At 43.4% G+C, this 22,350-nt stretch overlaps 1 protein-coding gene across 2 annotated transcripts in view; it reads left to right on the forward strand.

Annotated features, from left to right (window-relative positions):
- Nucleotides 1-254: 254 nt before the first annotated feature.
- LOC138246151 (cytosolic phospholipase A2 gamma-like) overlaps nucleotides 255-22,350 on the forward strand; it is a 643,618-nt gene continuing 621,522 nt past the window's right edge. For both annotated transcript variants that reach the window (XM_069200429.1, XM_069200431.1), the window contains exon 1: nucleotides 255-339. In XM_069200429.1, the coding sequence (XP_069056530.1) occupies nucleotides 277-339 (63 nt within the window). In that variant the 5' untranslated portion in view covers nucleotides 255-276. The remainder of the gene's footprint in view (nucleotides 340-22,350) is intronic.

Consider the following 22,350-nt stretch of genomic DNA (forward strand, 5'->3'; position numbering starts at 1 on the left):
ACCTTGCACAAGGGCCAAAAACGTTTGGCATTGTTAATACAAATTCTGGCTTCCACAAAGGCTTTGAAGACACTAGTTTTCAGAACAAAATGAACCTTGTTGACTGTTTCCATTGTTTACTGTGTGTCCTGTAAGTATTATTTGATGGGACAGGCTTGTTCTTGGGTTGTTTTGCATGAGGTTGGGCTTATTTTCCAAAGATGAAGGCTTTATAATAAGTCTCCGCTGCGCAGTTTGGTGAGGCAGTACCTGGGCAGTGAAGACACTGGGAAGACAATGCATTTCGTAACAAGTGGGTGGATTTCTGTCCTTGCCTTCCTTTGGCTGCAATCTAATCAGGTAAAACATTTTACCAGAAAACATTATCACGGTGGCGTTATACTGAAAGCTGAGAGTGTATCACTGTTCTCATATTATTTCTATTAGGCCCTGGAAACATTAGCATTACTTTTCACTGCACATTTATGATAATGTTACAACTGCTATACTTCAAGTTGCATACTGCCATTACCTAGAGGTTGCACGGCTTATATGAACACCTAGTTTGAAGGCCTGAGTATCTTACACTACCAAAAAGATTTTAAACCCTGTAAAAAAAAAGGAGATATATATATCTTCCACCTTTCCTTTTTATAAGACAGTTTTCAACATTTGCACAGTTTGTGTTAGAATCACACTGACATCTTACATCCTTTCTCTTCATTCTCTCCCTGTGCCCCAGCAAGATTGTCATATAGTTCACTTTACAAAATCCACTAACTTTGCAGTCAGAGAACGAAAAGTAAATGACAATCTAAATGTTAAAATAATAAACAGCAATTAGTCAGAAGACATACCAGAACAATCGACCTCTGTCTTTGAAAACAGCAAATGTGAGAGGACAAAAACAAAACTGAAATGACTCCATAGGTATATTTTCGGGGTGCTGCAGCACCAACTCCCCGCACGCCTCCTTCCAGTGCATGTGCTTTGCTTTTTGCTGAGAAACACATCAAGTATACATGTGTCCAAATATGCCCGTTTAACAGTTTTTACAGTAGTTTTAGTGTATTCTGGGAGGATATTGTGCTGTATAGCGGTTCTCAGATGCGATAGGCGAGCAGCCTCCCTCCCAAGGAGTTCTCCCATTGAAACTGTGTTCTCAGCTCATTTACCATCTTTCTCTTTTTGCTTCTTCTTAGCAGTGAAATAGCAAGGAATGCAGCTGACTCGACACATGGCCGCATTTAAAAGCAAACTTTTAAACATCAATACATCTTTAAATTTTGTTTCTTCTAATAACCAGCATCGTGTTTCCGTAAAACCTGTGCCTTTGTGAACGTAGCATGCGTCCTTTGCTTTTTTGGGCTGGGTGTAACCATTGAGTTATTTCATCTCACTCCTCTTCTTCTAATGCAGCCTTGCATGGCATCGAACTGTGCCCGAGGCCGCATTACCAGACTTTAGTGGTGGTCTGTGTTCAAATCTAGCGTCTTCTCTGATGTAAATGATTGTCCCGCCGGCGTCTTGGCCAGGTTTGCTCTCTAAAGCATCGTGCATGCCTACAGAAAGAGGAAAATATGCAGTTGCCGATTTTTTCCTAGCGTGTGACAATGAACTGTGAAACGACAACAGTGCTTGCTATTGGCTCCTTCTTAGCCTGGAAAACTACGAACATCTCAATGTATTTACTATACAAAAAAGTATACCTTAATTGACAAATTATAAAGTATAGGTGCAGATTAAACTGAATGGGTCCACCATGATTGTGACTGTGAATAGTCCCCTTCACCACCAGAGCATGTGTATCAAATAAGTGTGTTGACGTGTAGTGATAGCTTGGTTTATAGGTTTTGCTTACAGCGTACATGTTCTGTCAGCGAAAGCTATTATTCTTTAAAAAAAAAAAAGTAAAAAAGGCTTTTGGTCTGCCAATTGCTTACCTTTACTTACCACTGGTTGTCACCCACATAACTTGAATTTCTTTACTTACCATTAGTCAACGCCTCCTTTTCACACCCGGTTTTCTCTGGGCTTTGAGTTATCATCGGTGCCATGGAGCATGGACCAAGTACAGCTTTCTGTGGCCATTGTCTTTCCACTGGATGCAGGGTGCTTCAGGTATGCTTTTGTTACTTTTGGATCTGCACTTTTATTGAATGCAGGTCCAAACGTGACTCTCCTTCACTACACCTGTTTCCTCCATCATCCCCGTCCTCCATTATTTTTCACCTGCGCTTCACCGGCACTTCTATGTGTTGAACACCCTAAGCACCCCTATGCTGTTTTTGTACATCTTGCACAGCAAAGCCAAGAAGTTCTTTTTAAATAAATAACAGCAAACAAAACAGGTCTCTCACACACATGACTAGATCACCATTTATCTTGCACACAGACACCATTGTCAAGCACACCATACTCATACACAAACTAATGAAAATGTAATGGTAGCAGTGGGGATGGAGTTAGTAGTGGAGATGGTAGTAGTAGTGGTTGTGTTAATCAAGTGATGATGAAGGTAGTATTGTTTGTAGGGATGATGGAAGCAGTGGTTACATTTATTGAAATAGGTGTCATGGTGGTAGTATGTTTCTTCATGTGCTAGTGGTGATGGTAGTGGTGTTGGAGGTAGTAATTCTGAGGTAGTGATGGAAGCAATAGTGGTGATGGAAGTGGTGATGGTGCTGATAGTGGGCATGATGGTGGTGAAAGTGTAATTGGTGGTATTAGTGATGATGGTTTTATGGCTGGAGCAGTAATGACAGTCGTGATATTGGTAGTGGTGTTGAGGGTGTTAGAGGTGGTGGTGCTGGTGGGGAAGTGGTGGTGGTAGTAAACAAAGTAGGAGCTATTTGAGAGCTCCCTCTTGCAGAAAGCGGAGTTATGTTTGTGGACACCCAAGGACAATACAAGAGCCGGGCCTTGGGGGTGGCAGTCCCCAGGGCCATGTATGGCTCCATAAAGTGGGCTGCATGGCCCCTTTCCAATGCTGTATTTGCCCAGGGAGCTGGTTTTCAACGGGGCAAGGGTCCACTATGAACCCCCTTTATTATTTTATTTTAGCCCCAGGGAGGTGGCGGTCCCCAGGGCTGTGGGGCAGGCCATACAGGCCTCCCCCATTTCAAAATACTGTTTTTCCCCAGGGAGATGGTGGTCCCTAAGGTGCGGAGGGCACGAGGCCCCCCACATGTTTCTCAGTGATTGTCCTGGGGAGGTGGCGGTCCCTGGGGCTGCAGGGGGCCAAGTGGACCTTCCCACATTCAGAGTTCATTTAGCCCTGGGGAGGTGGCAGCCCCCTGGGCTCTGAGGGAGGCCATATGGGCCTCCTCTCTATCAAATTATTGCTTTGCTCCAGGGAGATTGCAGCCCCCAGGGCTAATACAAGCCCTAGTAGGGGAGCCCAGTGTGCCTCCTTTCTTTGTAAAGCCCCCAATAGCCCTGGGATCTGGCCCACCCAGGGTAAAAAAAAAATGCAGGAGACCGACCAGATCCAGATCCGTGGATTTTCCCAACATTTAAAGAAATGCTTTTTAGCCTTGGAGGGTGTGTGAGAGACCCTTAGACCAAGTCTAGGGGCTTAGGGTGACCCTAAGCTGTTTTTTTTCCTTCAAATTTTTTGTGTGACTCACTAGGCTGAATCCCAGTTCCAAGGTGGCTGCCAACACTTCCTTTTTCAAGAGTTGGCAGCCAATCAGATATCAGCACAAGGACGGTTGGATCCATGGAGGATCCGCACCCCTAGATATCTATATTTTCAAAGCTCTACTATCTCCAAAACTACTGAAGGGATTTACACCAAATCACAAAAATCACACTTTCTGGACCAAGAGCTAGTATTCTGCCAAATTTGGTATAATTCCTTTCAGCGGTTTGGGCTGTAGTTGTGTTCAAACATTTGAAAAACCTATTGGTGCAGAATGGGGATAAAGTTTTCTGAGACACCCTCCTTTTTCCCAGCCCCCGCTTGATGGATCACCCTGACACTTTCAAGATAGCAGCTAAACTGACTAACGTCAAAGTTTTGAAAATGTTGTGAATATTTGTCAAACGGCGCCTAAGTTATTGGTAAAACAAAAAACACTGTCTATGGAAAAAACAGTGCTAACTATAACTACCTACTGGCTACCGCCTGTAGTTAGTTATAGTTAAGACTTGGTTTCCATAAAAAAAGCATTTTTAACTTTCCAATACCTTTGGCGCCATTTGATGAATCCTCACGAAATTCTCCAGAAAAAGTGTACCTAAGGGTCTTGCTGTCCATGTAATGCTTTGGGGTGATCTGTCAAGCGGGGGCCAAGAAAAAGGGGGGTGAGTGAAAAAAATAATAATTTTGTATTTTAATTCCCATAGGAGTTTTGAATAATACTACAGCCCGAACCGCTGGACGGAATTACCCAAAATATGGCAATCTGTTCAGTAGTTTTTGAGATACTAAAGGGGAAATAAATTTGTATATCAAGGGCCGTGGCTCAATCACAACGTTTTTGCAATTATCATGGCAAATTCGCAAATGTATGCACCAACAGGATTGCTGTGATTGGCGTGCTGCAGCCTGACCAGGAACTTGCAGTCACCATTTTAGGTAACAAGATACGGTCCCCAAGGCTGGAAAATAAAATGAAAAGTGACAAAGGGGGTCAAGGTGGTGGTACTCTGACCCAGGGCTGTGATGTAGGGGTGTTTGAGGATGCAATTATGCCCTTAATAGTATCTCTTTTCACCACATGCGATATTCGTGAATACATCACAACGCTCAGTGTGGCCCCCTGTGTAACATCACGATGAATTCACAAATATCGGCAAAAATGTTTCTTTTTTAAAATTCACAGACTCATTCATACACTAATTCGTTCACTCATAGAAGCACTCAGACACTCATGCAGTTACTGACAAAGCCACTCAGACACTCAAACAACCACTAACAGTCCCACACAGACACTCACGGACCCACTCAAACACTGTTGCACCCACTCGCAGACTCACTTGGACTCTGATGCACCCACTCACAGACCTACTCAGACACTGGCACACCCACTCACAGACCCATTCGGACACTGACGCACCTAGTGACAGACCCACTCAGACCATCACACCTCCACTCACAGACCCACTCAAACCCTCACGCACCCACTCACAGCATCTAGAAATTATGAGTGCATCACTTTCATGCCTGCCGGGAGCAGACGTTAAAAATGATGGAAACATGATGCAGTGAAATCTTGTAAATTTCATTGCGCCATTTTTTAGGCCTCCCTCCTTGGGGACATCCCCCTTGCATACATTATGCCTGTTGCAGGCCCTCATGCACCCACTAACAGACCCATTCAGACACTCATGCATTTACTCACAAACCCACTCAGACACACACACAGCCACTCACAGACCCACTCAGAGCATCTTGTATCCACTCACAGACCCATGCCTACACTCATGCACCCACTCACAGACCTACTGAGACCCTCATGCACCCACTCAGACAGAGACTAACCCACTCACAGACCCATTAAAACACTGATGCATCCACTCACTATCCCACTCAGACCCTCACGTACCGACTCACAGACCCATTCAGACACTCATGCACCCACTCATAGACCAATTTGTACCCTCACACATCCATTCACAGAACCAATCAGACCCTCATGCACCCATTGTCACACCCAGAAAGACACTCTCACACCTAGAGACACCCTCTCACACCAAGAGAGACAGGCCCTTCAGCCGCGCATGGTGGGGATTGGGTGGATGGTGGAAGTCCGTAAATGGTGCAGGGTTGGGTGGTTATAGGGGGCTGGTGCAAGGCTTGGCCACATGCCAGGCCCTGCAGCCAAACTCCATGGATGTGTGTGGCAAGCAGTTGGGTGGTTATACAGGTGACCACAAGGACTGGCCTTTTTCCTATTGAAGAAAAAACTTTGCATGTCGGGGCATGAGTTATAATTTCCTCAGGGCTCAAGTTATAGTTACTTGAAATATGACATAAGTCTAACTATAGCTGCTGAATTTCTAAGGTTTTGTTCGAGTAAGTTCAGAACCTAATTATAACGTCCCTGCAAACTTTTTTAAGGTGAATATATATATATATATATATATATATATATATATATATAAATATAGATATATATATAGTTATACATATAAATAAATATATATATGTATATATTTTATATTTATATATATATATATATATATATATATATATATATATATATATATATCTACCAAAACACGTATAGGGGCTTTCAGCCAGCCTTCTCTAAATTGTCATTGATTTTTTTCTTTAATACACAGCACCATACATCATGGGGTGTAAGGGTCAGTCGACTTCAATCATTGACTAACTTCACTGTGAGTGACCATTTGCTCTTTCAAAATGTGCATGTCTGCACATAAAGTAGTTTCCTCCAAACTAAGTTAGCAAAGTGTGCTTTTGAGAAGAAAAACATTATTTTCCTTTTAGATAGTGTGTTTGTTTTTGTTTGTATTTTAGAGGGCCAATCAGATCCCCAATAAAAAAGTTTTACATTACCAGACAAAAGGCCTGGCACTGAAGCACGCCTCACCAGTTACCAACCCCAATAGGACTTTTTCACATTAAAAATGTGGCTGTTGAAAATCAGTTGTAATCTCCAAGTGAAAGTTTGCTTATTATAAAATATGTATTAGCCTATTTTGGATTTAAAACATAATTCAACAATAAATTTTATTAAAACCATTAGCATTTATTGTTTTTGTAAAAATTCATAGCAGCTTATTAAATATTTTATAATGACATAATATGTATGTAATATATGTGACATATATATATGTTTTAACATTCATCTTTGTTTATTTGTGTTTTTAACCTTTTTAATAGCATTTCCTATGAAGTTATATTTTAAGTTGATACCGCCATTATTTTTCATGGAAGGGTGGTGCAGTACCAGTGGTTGGCTATCTGTATTGCTGGACTCACTAGAACAGTTTAAGTGACTACAGAAGTGTAAGTTACACCAAAAGTGCAGTTTGTGAACACTGAAAAGTATTCAAAAGTGTAAGTTTACTCAGAAGTATAAGATACCTTTGTGAATCAGTTCGTAAGTGTCTCCATGAAGAAATAACCATGTGATTCACAGGTGTGAAGATGCACATTAAAATCAACACCTTAGAGAGATTCTAAAGTTACCAGAGTATGTGGCTTTCCATGGAGAAAACTGAGAAACAGACAAAATATAGGAAATGTGGTATTTTGTTGGAAAAATGGGGAACAACCCTGTGCAAGAAAGCTTATGTTTTTTCTCTAAAGATGGCACTAAAAATAGTTTACTGTGTTAAGATCACCATCTTCCTAGCTCTCTAATGTAGGGAGCTGGTCTGGCTTGTAGTGGGTACCAGAGGTACTTACACCTTGTGCCAGGTCCAGTTATCCCTTATTAGTGTAGAAGAGGTGTTTCTAGCAGCTTAGGCTGATAGAAGGTAGCTATGGCAAAGCAGCTTAGGCTGAACTAGGAGACATGTAAAGCTCCTACTATACCACTGGTGCCATATGCACAATATCATAAGAAAACACAATACACAGAGTTACTAAAAATGAAGGTACTTTATTTTTATGACAATATGCCAAAAGTATCTCAGTGAGTACCCTCTGTATGAGGATAAAACATATGCACAAGATATATGTACACAAACCAAACTTAGGTAAGTAATAGCAAGAAAAGTAATGCAAACAGTGTAGAATTACAATAGATTGCAATAGGAGCACATAGGTATAGCAGCAACACAAACCATATACTCCAAAAGTGGAATGCGAACCACGAATGGACCCCAAACCTGTGTGAGCTTGTAGAGGGTCGCTGGGACTGTAAGAAAACAGTGAGGGTTAGAAAAATAGCCCACCCCAAGACCCTGAAAGGTAGGATTAAAGTGCACCTACTACCCCCAGAGAGCACAGAAGTCGTGATAGGGGGATTCTGCAGGAAGAACAAACACCAGTAATGCAACAACAGTGGATTTCCGGACCTGACTACCTGTAAGACAAGGGGACCAAGCCCAATAGTTGCGACAGTGTCGAGAGTGGAAAGCAAAAACTCCAAAAATGGAGAGGGTCCAAATTACTATTCTCCTGTGTAAGTGCCAAATTCATAAGATAGGGGACTCAGCCAGAGGACAGGGACCCAAACGTCCTCAAAAATCGAGTATACAGCGTAGAAGAGAGGTAAGGTCCCACACAAAATTCTTGGAGCAGTCAAATTCAAGGTTTATTGCATTATTTCTTCAATCATCATTTTACTTTCAAACGTTCAAAGAAAGACACTTCATTTTCTTTAGCTAAAGCAACATCCAAAATAATGGCACAAGAGGAAGAAAAGAAACAGCCAACACGTGTTTCGCCCCCTCTGGCATTATAAGCCGGGGCTTTCTCAAGGGATAAAAGACTGCATCGCCAACAATGTAGTAGGCAGAAATAAAGCAGCCCGTGTCGCCTGCACGCGCCCAAAGCCACCGAATTCGGGCGACACAGGCTGCTTTATTTCTGCCTACTACATACCATACAGTGAAACATGGGGGTAACATACCAGGCAAGATGGTACTTTCCTACATCTAAAACAAGCAGAGTAATAAAATACAAACAATATTTAGTGCCGCTGGTTTTGTATTTCTCTAACTTGTAGTCAATTTTTCCTATTTTTTCTGGTTTCAACCTATGTGCAGTTTGTGATAGAAATGGAGTCTAACCCCATGGGCGAACTCAGAATACTATAAATTTCTGAACATTTGGCATAAATTCTATAATTAACAAAGGATTATTGAATAGATTAGCTATGCTACCCTCCTTGTGTAGCTCGGCCTTATACCTTTAACACAAAAGGCCTTGAAATGCAACATGGAGGCATCAAGACTTCCCATCCAAAATGACCTGTTTGGGCCGTGAAAGTGGCTCTGGTGTTTAGGCCTGGGCTCAGCCACTATCTGGAAAAAGTTACAAACCCGTATTTATTTTAAAACCAGACACCTGTGTGGTTCCCACAATTCCCTGCAAGCCTCAAATGCTGCCTGAAATCATTTATTTTCCTCCCATTTCCTGGACCGAAATATCCACAATCTGTGGGGGAGGCACAGAATCCCAACCATCAAGCATTTCCTCACTTTTCCCCATAAATAAAATGCTAAAAATTTGTCATATTAAGTCAAGTTCAAAGTTTGCAGGGTATTGTGGGTATGAAAACATTGTATGATCCACATAAGGCCCACCATCCTGGACTGACATGGCTGCCTAGCTTTTAAAAATGTCTGAGTGTGGTACTTTTCCCTGGGTGCTGGTTGAACCCAGTCCCAACTATCACAGCTATAACAATTGCTGATGTTTCCATGTTGCATTTCAGGCCTTTTGTGCTGCAGGCACTAGGGCAAGTGACACAAATGGGGTAGTGTCTTTAATGGAAGAAGTGTGGGAACGTTCAATGGCAGGAATTTTGTGGATCCATACAGATGCTAATGGTTTCTGTCACCAAACTGTGAGAAAAATATGTGATTATAGTCAAAATTTGAGTTTTTTAGGGAATTGTGTCAAACAAAACATTGTGAGGCCCAGGCAAAGCACACCTGGACTCTTCTGGCTCCCTTGTTATCAGGAGTTTCTGGGTTTGTTAGGTTTTCGTGGGTGCGGACCCGAATATTGTACCCATTTCACGTGGCAAGTCAGAAGAAATTTGGATTTACTCCCACTCGGCAAGTCCATATGACAAAAATTAAATTCCCTGATAACTAGTGTGGTTTTTGCATCCCACCCCTTAGGGCAGAATTGTGGTATACCCCACTGTTAGACCTGACAGCCTTAGGGTGCTCATCCCCCAACTGTCTCCCACTATTTTTCTGACCCTGTTTTTGCTGGTTTTTGGACTCCGCACACTTTACCACTGCTGACCAGTGCTAAAGTGCATGTGCTCTCTCCCCTAATCACTGTAAATTTGGCTCCTACCCAAGTTGTCATACTTAATTTACCTGTAAGTCCCTAGTAAAGTGCACTAGAGGTGCCAATGGTCTGTAAATTAAATGCTACTGGCAGGCCTGCAGCACTGATTGTGCCACCCACATAAGTAGCCCCTTAACCATGTCTCAGGCATGCCATTACAAGGCCTGTGTGTGCAGTTTTACAGCCACTTTGACTTGGTATTTAAAACTACTTGCCAAGCCTTAGGCTCCCCTTTTCCTACATATTGGTCACCCCTAAGGTGAGTCCTAGGCAACCCATATGACAGGGTGCTTTGTCAGTAAAAGGCAGGACATGTACTTATGGTTTTATAGTCCCTGGTAGTGAAAAACTCACACATTTGTTTTCCACTACTGTGAGGCCTGCTCGTCTCATAGGCCAGCATTAGGACTGCCCTTATATACTTTTAAGTGTTAGATTTTGATCTGAAAGGAGTAGCCCTGTCATGTTTAGTATGACAAGAATGGTAATAGAAAATCCTGCTTACTAGTGAAGTTGGATTTAATATCACTATTTTAGAAATTACACTTTTAGAAAGTGGGCATTTCTCTGTACTGACTGCCTTCTGTGCCTTACAGCCTGTCTCCAATCCACGCCTGGGCTGTGCTGGTTGACAGCCACATCTGCATTCATCTACATACTGAATGGGTCTCCCTGGGCCAGAAGGGTAGAGAGGCTCTCACTTACACTTCAAAGGCCAGTGGCCTGACCCCACACAAAGGACCCTCCACAGGGATCCTGGCAGACAGGGCTTGTTTGAAAGGGGACCTTGTGCACTTCTAAACCACTCTTTGAGGTTTTCCCCACTTCAAAGGAATTTTGGGGTATATATACTGGGTCTGTAATCCTCCAAAATCAGACATGTCTGGATCTACCACTGGACTCTGTCAGAGGGCCTGCCTGGCTGCCCAAAGAACTCATCTGGACTGCTTTACAGGAAGGACTGCTGCCCTGCTTGTTGCCCTGCTGCCTGCTGGCCCCTGACTCTGCTGGACGGACTCTGCCTTCCTCCACAAGTGCTCTCCAAGGGCTTGGATTGAGCTTGCCTACTTTTCTGAAGTCTCAGGGCCAACAAAGACTTCATCCACTAGTTCCTAGCTAGTTCACCGACTTCAGCAACTCCAGAACCGACGCCTTTGTCCGACACCGCACTGCTGCCTGCTCCGTGGTCCATGCTGAACACAATAACCATGGCCTGCAACATATGTCTGACGTCGCCGCAACGCCGATGTGATCATGATACTGCGAAGTCGATACATTGCGTCTTGACCGAATAGATTCATCAACCCTGCCCGGTCACAAGGAACCGACGCCTCGCCACCGACGCAGCATCAGCTCCCTTACAACCATATGGATCCGACACCTCACCTCCCCTGCCTCGCAATAAGGTACTGGCAGCTCACCTCTCCAGTAGCAGTAAAGAACCAACGCCGCATCAGCTTCAGCAACATCTCACCTCCCCAACTCCATGCAGGATCTTTGTTTCATCATTTTCAAAGGTACTGTACCTGGGGGGGCCGTACGACTCCGTGACCGGCACCGCACTCCCTCGTGAGTGGCGTAGGACTGTAGGGAATGACTCTGTCAACAATGTTGTGATAGTCCCAGTTGGATCTATTGCATTTCTAAGTGCTTTATTTGGATTTAATCTTTAAAAATTTCTAACTTTACTTTAGTACATTGGATTCTGGGCATTTTGGTCTTGTTTTATTCAGATAAATATTATCTATTTTCTAAACAAAGTGCTTTGTGTGAAGGGGCTGTATTTCCAAGGCAGCGTTAAGCCACAAAAGTGGCTTTACGCCGCCTTGTAAATACGGCGCAGTGCACAGCACCACCACAGCATCACAAAAATTTACACTCTGGAGGCACTAGGGGCTTCTAAATATTCTCCTCAGCACTTGTAGGACTGATAATGGAGCACCCTTCTTTCTCCATGATTCGAGCTCAGTAACTGATAATGGCCATGCCTCATTGCCTGGGTTTAAGAGCATTGTTGGGATTTGAGCATTTGTACATGAGTACCCTGTTCTTGACAGTGTTTTCGGCAATACTCAAGCATACCTGCAAGTGAAAATTGCACTTTCACCTTGTTTGTATTCTCTCCTAATTTTTTCACTGGGTTTATGGTGTAAGTCACATTGTCTCTACGGGACTGATGGACCTGGTGCGGTGTTAATCCCTTGATAGATTTTGATGCTTCTTGGTGGACTTGTGTTTCATTAAAAGCACTGTAAAAGGGCACTTCCAATATGGATTTTTTTCTTATTTTGTCATACAGAAATTGATAAATATAATCAAAATCAGTTAATCAATAATCTGAGTGCAAAGCTTGATTAAGATAACATCAGAATAAACTCAGTAAAGTTCAGGTCATTGAAATACAGAGTATAAAATGGGAGCGCGAGCTGGTATGGATTTGCCTCCTAAGGTCAATAGGGCAGGGGTTCCCTCAGATAGAAAAAGAGCGGTGTATTATAGTCCTCTGAACAATGTATTTCATACATTCAGCTTAGCTGTACATAGTTCCTACAAAATAGGCAAATCAGAGCTAAACAGAGTGAAACAGTTACAAGAAAATACATAGTAAAAGTCTCTCATAATTCTAAAACATGAAGAGGCTGGAACGCACATTGCTAAATTCAGCTGGGTGCAACCTAGAACATGTACAATTCCTTCTGAAAAAAGCAGTTTGTTATTTTGTGAAGTTGAGGCTTTCTTACGAATACACATTCAAACATTCTACTGAAACATGAATGTACAAGATTGTCCACTTGGTGCAGAACCTTGGCAACACATGACACGTACAAAATGGAATATGAGGCCTACATTTGCCTAATTAGCCAGAGTCTGAGTTTCATTTGTGGAATGCATTTGATTTTTCGAAAAGCAAAGTTAACATAGGTGGGCCTTAAGAATACACTCCTACCCCAGCACCTCATCTGCAAGGACCTGCTGCTCTAACTAATCGAAATTCACATCCCTCAAATGATTGATAGCCATGGCGAAGGTGGGGTGTGGAGAATTGGTTTTGATTGTGAAATCAAAAACAATTGATACGACACTTGCTTTTGCAGGGTGTGGATTATCTGAAAATGGGGCTTTTCTGTTTCAGTAGTGGGGAGTGGAAGGCAGTAAATTAGTGTGACATTCTGCAGTGATTATCACTGCAAAATGCACCATTTTCCTCTTTTTATTGACCGTCTACTGATGTTGCACTGGTTTTCGTACACACTCATTTAAGGGCTGTTAAATCTGGATGCAATGTACTAGGTCTAAGAAGAATTCAGTGTTATGGGTCATGAAAGCATTCCTAATTGGGTCGTAATTGGGGATCCCTCAGACACATCTATCACCTAGAACCAGTGGCGGTCTGTACTTTTAGCAGGGAGGGAGCAGTTGGGGCACAAATGCACACATAAACACTCACGCTCATGCTTTCACACACGCATGCACACACATCCATTCACATTCTCTATCAAATATTCATGCACACATGCAGGTACGCATCAAACATTAAAAATAAAATCATATCTACATGCACAGTCCTCTCTCTCAGAGATCCCAGGAGGGCTGAGACTGTTGCTTTCGCTCATTTGCTGACCTATGGTCAGCGGTCAGCAAATGAGGGAAGGCAACAGTCCCTCACATGTCATAGAGTGGTATGGGGTCAGTGAGACTGCTGACCCCACCACACTCTGTGACAGGGTTTCACTGATTGACACTCGGCTCTGAGCACTTTAGGGCTTAGAACTGAACCACCCAAGTGTAAGGTAATCAGGGACGCTCCCCCTCGTAAGGAGGCTGAAGAGGTCATTCCCACAGGAGCTGTGTTTTTTTGAGCTAGGCAAAATTCAGCTCAGGCAGCCAGGAGCCTGCACATTTAGCGCATGTATAGCTCATGGCTGCCTGACCTGGAAATAAAGACCTATGCTCAGCCTGACTGGAATTCTTAATGGTGCCTACAAGGTGAGGGCCATGGCCTCTAAACCCATTAGGATGGGCCTACAGTGGGATACGGTTCTCTTTCTGTATCTAGATGCAACATGGCAGCATCAGCTACATTCTTATTCTTGTACAAGAATGTCAGTAGAATTGGAGTCATGTCCAAAAGAGTTAAAATATATGCCTACTGGGGAAGGCATGAAATGTGTTTGTCCTCCCATAGGAATGCATAGCTTAAAAGAAGAGAGTGTGCAACAGCAAATATTTCACACATTGTACTCAATTTATACAAATAACCCTTTTTTATGGATTAAGTGGGCGTGTGGGTGTATTTTTAGTCCATAGGTAATATGTAGCCATAGAAGGTTGATACCTAACAGTGGAAGGGAGAAAAAAACAGGATTCACTAGTTGTAAGATGATGTGCACGCACTTACTATGTCACAAATCAAATTCCTAGATTGTTGTAAAACTCAGTTTCAATAGAGAGTGAATTCAACAGTTTAATAAATGTGAACCAATTTATATCCCCACGACCCCCTTCGTTAGTAGGCACTACTGTCGGCAATGCAGTTGAGAGAATTTAGTGATGAAAGTGAAGGTTTAAATCTGCCAGATGAGTTGAGTTCACAACCGCCATAAAACAGAGGATAGTCCTATTTTTCTACCATGTACGACCTACATTCAAGTACAGACTTCTTTCTATGATTCATGTCTTTACAGGGCCTAATGCAGCAAATTGGATATCACAGCAACACGTTATCAGATCATAATCTCTTAAGGGTGTCTTTGTGCTGAGAAAGATGACTCATAAGCATCTTCATTAATTTGTGCACTGTTTGGAAAACCAATACAAATATTCCATAATTCCATACTTCCCGTATAAAATTGGATCCCTGAGAAATACACTTTGGAAATTGAGGAATTTTAGATCTTTATGAGAGGGGTGTGTAACAAGACCTTGTACAGCTTTAATATAGTCTTAAACATAGAGCATGTGAACCTTGAGTACATAATGAGGGACCTTGAAATGCAAGAAGTACATGATTTCGTATGGAGAACTTCGCTTAGTTGAAAATGTGCTCAATATGTTTAACTGTTAGAGGGACTGAAAATCTCTGGCAGATTTACTAAGATTTTGCATTGGGATTGTGACATTTTTGTGGTGCTGCTTCAAAGCAAAATTCATTTTGGCATTTAATAAGCCAAGCAAAGTCAATTTGTGTGGCAGTGTGTGGCTTAATGAATAACTACAAAGTACTGCAAAGCAGTGCATAGCACTGGCTTGAGTTACTTTGCATTGAGTAGGTGTTACATGGATGGAGAATGGGTCTTCCTGTGCATCCACCCTTGTATTTCCACCCAAACACAGATTTATAAACACTTGTAAATCTGGTTTTGTGCCAAAATGGTGTGGCTACCTAACAGAGGTGTAATGAGAAGAAACATCTTCCTTCATCCTTGTTACTTCTTCTATCCATGTGTGCTGCATTTTGCAAGCACACTCTCCAACTGCTCCAAACCAAGACACAACAGAGATAAGGAGTTGATCATCTCTTGAGCGAGACATTCACACACCTCTGTGGCCCTGCACAAGAAAGAATAGTTTAAGTGTGTACTTACAATGATACAATGTCCCAAGTCTGGGTAAACTGTGCCAGGACCCAGATTTAATGGTTTGCTGTGACCAGCCCAGATTGTAGACCAGGTTGAAGAGCATATGCCATATCCAAAATCCCACTCTATCCCAGCATTGAGTGTTGGCATATGGCCATATCCTTTGCCTGTGGTTAAGTGGCTTCCTTGTATCCTAATGCTGTCTAATTACAGGTGTATCTGTGGTTGACATACCCTTCAGGCTCTCTCTTATTAGACTACTTAGTTTTCTTATTCTGCAGAGATTTAACATACATGCCCCCTTCTGGGTGAATCTAGCAACATATCTACAAATGTTAGAAGACCATCACTTACAAGGAAGAATAGAGTTCTTAATTTCAGTGGTAATGGGGAACACAGAGCTCTTAGACTTCCCAGTTCATTGCATATGTATCTCTAGTAACATACTTTTTCATTGCATTCTAGAGTTTTTTATGTTACTGACACTATTGATATGTATGGCTGTCATTGGGAGCAAGTAATGTAAACACCCTGAGTCAGCTTGTATCATTATTTGACACAGTGCAATGCAGCAAAACAACTTGCTGCATTGCATCAAATGGAGAGAGCAGAATGCACTATATTTACCAAGATATGGCTCATTCCTGGTCTGGCACATCATGTGCTGCCTAGTGCCAATACAGGCATGCTTGCACCATGGGCAAGATTGTTTTATACAGAAAGGGATACGTTTGTTCACAAAATTAATATCCTTAGAGGCATATTCCTCTTTCTAAATGTGCCATAGAAAGAGGAATCAATGAGGGGAAATAAAGATACTTCTCCTCGTTGCACCTCTATCGGGAGGACATACAATGTTTGCACATTCCGAGGTTCACTAGTCTTGTAAATCTGGGAATGTGCCATAAATCATTGGTGTATATTTGGGAACACCCACGCTCCATCTATGTAATGCCTATCCGCTTTCCAGAGCAGGGTAACGTAAGGCATAGACTTGTGTTGCCTTCCATTATTCCAGATTAACCAAGCAATGCAGAGTCCATGCAAGGTGTTCTTGTGTGGCTTGGTAAATCTGACATAAAGCTTGCATTGCCTTTATGTCACCTTGCATGACATTGGCGCAAGGGTAATGCAATCCTTTGATAAATCTGGGCCGATTCCAAAGTGGTAATTCAGAACAAAAGGTGTTAACCATTGCTGGTACATCATAAAGGAATTCCAGACGGCCCTGACAGGCCAGTCAATAAGCACTGGCTTTCTTCTCTGATGGTGGACAGAGACCACCACATCAGGAGTCAAGATTTGGGATGACACAGAGGGTGGTGGATTGTGTGTCTTGAGGTCAGTTATTTTTTCATGTGAGTCAGGGAAAAGGAACACCTTCCTGCAAAAAAACAATTCATGGGGGCATTTTCCTCTTTCTATGTGTGCTGTACAATGCAGCACACATAGAAAGAGCTAAAAACAAAGAGAAATAAAGTTATTTCTCCTCGGTAGGCGCACAGGTTTGATGCATTCCGGGTTACAGATTGTTGTAAATCTCAGAATGTGTCAAAACCCATGGGTGTTGCATGGGAAAACCCCCACAACGCCCCTGGATTGCCTCCATACAGTAAGGAAATGCAGCGCTTTGCGCTGTCTTGCCTTACTCCATATCTATGAAGCCAGGCAAAACCACTCAGGGTGACTTTGCGTCACCTCATAGATATGATTGAGAGGCGTGCACCACCGGAGAATAATAAAAAGTGATTTTCCAGTGGTGCAGTGTAGGAAAGTACCATCTTGACTGGCATGTTGGTACTGTATGTATGTTTGTTTTTGCCTATGTGTCACTGGGATCCTGCTAGTCAGGACCCCAGTGCTCATAAAGCATGCCCTGTATGTGTTCCCTGTGTGGTGCCTAACTGTATCACTGAGGCTCTGCTAACCAGAACCTCAGTGTTTATGCTCTCTCTGCTTTTAAAATTGTCACTGCAGGCTAGTGACTAATTTTTCCAATTCTGATTGGCACACTGGAACACCCTTATAATTCCCTAGTATATGGTACCTAGGTACCCAGGGTATTGGGGTTCAAGGAGGTCCCTATGGGCTGCAGCATTTCTTTTGCCACCCATAAGGAGCTCAGACAATTCTTACACAGGACTGCCACTGCAGCCTGAGTGAAATAACGTCCACGTTATTTCACAGCCATTTTTCACTGCACTTAAGTAACTTATAAGTCACCTATATGTCTAACCCTCACTTAGTGAAGGTTAGGTGCAAAGTTACTTAGTCTGTGGCACCCTGGCACTAGCCAAGGTGCCCCCACATTGTTCAGGGCAAATTCCCCGGACTTTGTGAGTGCGGGAACACCATTACACGCATGCACTACATATAGGTCAATACCTATATGTAGCGTCACAATGGTAACTCCGAACATGGCAATGTAACATGTCTAGGATCATGGAATTGTCACTCCAATACCATTCTGGTATTGGGGGGACAATTCCATGCATCCCCGGGTCTCCAGCATAGAGCCCGGGTACTGCAAACTAACTTTCCGGGCTCTCCTCTGCAGCTAGCACTGCTGCCAACGCCTCAGACAGGTTTCTGCCCCCTGGGGCCTGGGCAGCCCAGTCCCAGGAAGGCAGAACAAAGGATTTCCTCTGAGAGAGGGTGTTACACCCTCTCCCTTTGGAAATAGGTGTGAAGAACATGGGAGGAGGAGCCTCTCCTGGCCTCTGGAAATGCTTTGAAGGGCACAGATGGTGCCCTCCTTGCATAAGCCAGTCTACACCAGTTCAGGGATCCCCCCAGCCCTGCTCTGGCGCGAAACTGGACAAAGGAAAGGGGAGTGACTACTCCCCTGACCAGCGCCTCCCAGGGGAGGTGCCCAGAGCTCCTCCAGTGTGTCCCAGACCTCTGCCATCTTGGATGCAGAGGAGTGAGGACACAATGGACAGCTGTGAGTGGCCAGTGCCAGCAGGTGATGTCAGAGACCCCTCCTGATAGGTACTTACCTTTCTCTGCAGCCAATCCTCCTCTGTTGGCAATTTAGGGTCTCTCCTGTGGGCATCTCACCAGATAACGAATGTAAGAGCTCACCAGAGTTCCTCTGCACTTCTCTCTTTGACTTCTGCCAAGGAACGACCGCTGACTGCTCCAGGACGCCTGCATAACCGCAACAAAGTAGCAAGAAGACTAACAGCAACATTGTAGCACCTCATCCTGCCGGCTTTCTCAACTGTTTCCTGGTGGCGCATACTCTGAGGGCTGTGTACCTTCACCCTGCACTGCAAGCCAAGAAGAAATCTCCGGTGGGTCGATGAAATCTTCCCCCTGCCAACGCAGGCACCAAACTTCTGCATCACCGGTCCTCCGGGTCCCCTCTCATCCTGACGAGCCTGGTCCCTGGAATGCAGGAGCTGGGTACTAGTGTCTTTGACAGTCCTGTGGCCCTTCTGTCCAAATTTGGTGGAGGTAAGTCCTTGCCTCCCCACGACTGACAGTAATCCTGTGTACTGTGTGAACTGCAGCTGCTCGGGCTTCTGTGCACTTTTGCAAGACTTCCTTTCTGCACAACCTAGCCCAGGTCCCCAGCACTCTGTCCTGCATTGCCCAACTCGCTGAGTTGGACTTCGACGTCGTGGGACCCTCTGAGTTGACCGTCATCCTCAGATCTTCTAAGTGCCTGTTCAGGTACTTCTGCGGGTGCTGCCTGCTTCTGCGTGGGCTCTCCGTATAGCTGAGCGCCCCCTCTGTCTCCTTCTCTAAGGGGCGACCTCCTGGTCCTTCCTGGACCCTGGCAGCACCCAAAATCCTCAACCGCAACTTGCAGCTAGCAAGGCTTGTTTGTGGTCTTTCTGCATGGAAACAACTCTGCTTCCTCCAGCACGCCGTGGGACATCTTCTGGCCAAAGGAGAAATTCCTGGCTCCTTCCGTTGTTGCAGAATCTTTAGCTTCTTCCACCTGGAGGCAGCCCTTTTGCACCTTCATCCGGGGTTTAGTGGGCTCCTGCCCTTCCGGACACTTGTGTGACTCTTGGACTTGGTCTCCTTCCTTTGCAGGTCCTCAGGTCCAAGAATCCATCTTCAGTATTTTGCAGTCAGTTGTTGTCCTTGCAGAATCCCCTATCTCTACTTTACTATCTTTCTGGGGTAGAAGGGTACCTTTACTCCTACTTTTCAGGGTCTTGGGGTGGGGTATCTTGGACACCCTTAGTGTTTTCTTAAACTCCCAGCGACCCTCTACACACTACACTAGGCCTGGGGTCCATTCTTGGTTCGCATTCCACTTTTGGAGTATATGGTTTGTGTTGCCCTTAGGCCTATTTCTCCCTATTGCATTCTATTGTGTTCTACAGTGTTTGCACTACTTTTCTAACTGGTTTATTTACCTGCTTTGGTTTGCGTGTATATATTTTGTGTATATTACTTACCTCCTAAGGGACTATATCCTCTGAGATACTTTTGGCATATTGTCACTAAAATAAAGTACCTTTATTTTTAGTAACTCTGAGTATTGTGTTTTCTTGTGGTATAGTGCTACGTGATATTGGTGGTATAGTAGGAGCTTTGCATGTCTCCTAGTTCAGCCTAAGCTGCTCTGCTATAGCTACCTCTATCAGCCTAAGCTGCTAGAACACTTCTAATCTACTAATAAGGGATCACTGGACCTGACACAAGGTGTAAGTACCACAAGGTACCCACTATAAGCCAGGCCAGCCTCCTACATGCAGGCATCACAAAGGAGGCCCTAAGTACTTCACTAACACCTCTCCTCAGGAGAATGAGTGTTTATAGTAGGGTGTGGGGTGAGATAGCCTCTCCAGTGAGACCTTGCATCAAGGTGACCAGTGTGTAGAGTTGGGTGTAAAGAGAGACTCCCTCTTTGCTCACACCGTTTCCCCAGCTAAACCTCAATCATAGTAGGGTGTGGGAGGTGCTCACTTCACAAGTAAGACCTCTCTATTGTAAAACAAGTATAAGACAAGTATAAGAAGTGCTGGCCTCTTCACTGAGACCTCTTTCCAGGACAACAACCATGCATATTTGGGTGTGGGAATGGATTTGTCTGCCCATTAATACTTCTCCTCAGGATGACAGTGATATGCAGGAGTGTGTATAGAAACATTGTTGTCTCCACTAAGACATATCTCCAAGACAACATGGATGTACAGTATGGTATGGGCAAAGAGTGGCATCTGTTCTAATACCTCTCCCTAAAGCATCAGGGGTGCACACTAGTGTGAGGGAAGAGACTGGCCTGTCTGCTAACACATCTCTCCAGGCTGATAGGTGTCTTAGTAGGTTATGGGAAAAAAATCTCTCTGCTAATACGTCTATCCATGCTGAAAGATATGCATAGTAGGCTGTGGGGTGGAACTGCCCTTTTTACTGACATATCTCTCTTGCATGATTTCTGCATTGTAGAATGTGGAGAGAGGCTGGCCTCTCTCCTGTGACCCGTCTTTTAGATGATGGGTGTGCAAATGAGGGTATGAAAAGGGGCTTACCTCTCTTGTCACAGCTCTCCTGAGGGTGACAGATGTTTAAGTAAGATGTGAGGATGAAATTACCTCTATGTCGATGTCTGTCTTGTATAACAACTATATAGACTACAGTATGGAACACACTGATCTGTCAGCTCAGACATCTCCCCAGAGTAATATAAGCACAAAGTAGGCTGTGGGTAGAGAATGCTCTCTCTGCCCATAATTCTCTCCATAGTGATGTATGCCCATAGTAGAGTTTAAAATAGAGTATGTTCTCTGTTGACAACTCCATGCATATTTTAATTTGGGGACATACTCACTGCTCCCAATAGTGACAGCCATAATAAGTAGGGTATGCACATGGACATACCTCTCCGTTTAAAGTTCTCTACAGAATCACAAGCATATATAGTAACGTGTACAAAACAACTGCCCTCTCTGCTTTCACATCTCCACCAGTTGATAGTATGTAGACGAGTATGAAGATGTACTGGCCTTGGTGCCAAGAGCTCTCTCTTGTATCAGAGTTCTCTATAGGAGTGTGGACAAGGACTGATACCTCTACTGACACCTCACCATTGCATGACTAGTCACCATAGTTACATAAGGAAATATGTGGCTTCTACATTACCAAGTCTAAGTAGCATAAATAGGCACATAGTACCACATAGAAACATATACACACACCAGAAAATGGAATTGACAGTTTTAGTCAATATTGCAATACTATAATAAAACGTTTTTAATATAATAAAACAAATCAACAACAATACAAAACTACAACAGCTAAGTTAAACTATATCAACAACTGTAAAAGAAACAAAACTACTAATTGATAATGTTTTTTTTCTAACTCTGATCAGCAGGCACCAATGTCTCCATTCTTTTTGCTTTGTTTGTCAATGGGATTTTGATGAGGGTTGACCTGTGTCTCCTCCTTTCCCACAGCCACTTTATCCTGCCAAAGAATCTTCAGTTTGGTACTTTTTTCATAACAGACTAGGTGGCAAAATAGTTTCAGCAAAATATCACCTCTATAAACTTTGTAAAAATAAGTTCAGCCGGAAAAGTAGAAACAAGCAGTATATTATACCCATTACAGGAATGTGGGAACATTCAAGATCCAGGCATTTAGAAAGGCTAGCTCAAACAAAGTTAACTTGTGCAGCCAAACTAGAAATGTTTTTTAGCACCTCCATGTCCTTTCAACTGGCAGATACTGTCTCTCCCCGGAAACTCATTACTCAAGCAGATAACAACCTACCTTACCTAAATAAAGCCCTTTTTGCTCTTTGAATAACCAGATCATTTTCTCATTAGAAACTAATAGATCTGCACAGTGCAAGCTTGTGCAAGACTGTAAATA

This window comes from Pleurodeles waltl, chromosome 7, assembly GCF_031143425.1.
Source record: "Pleurodeles waltl isolate 20211129_DDA chromosome 7, aPleWal1.hap1.20221129, whole genome shotgun sequence".
Lineage (NCBI taxonomy): Eukaryota > Metazoa > Chordata > Amphibia > Caudata > Salamandridae > Pleurodeles > Pleurodeles waltl.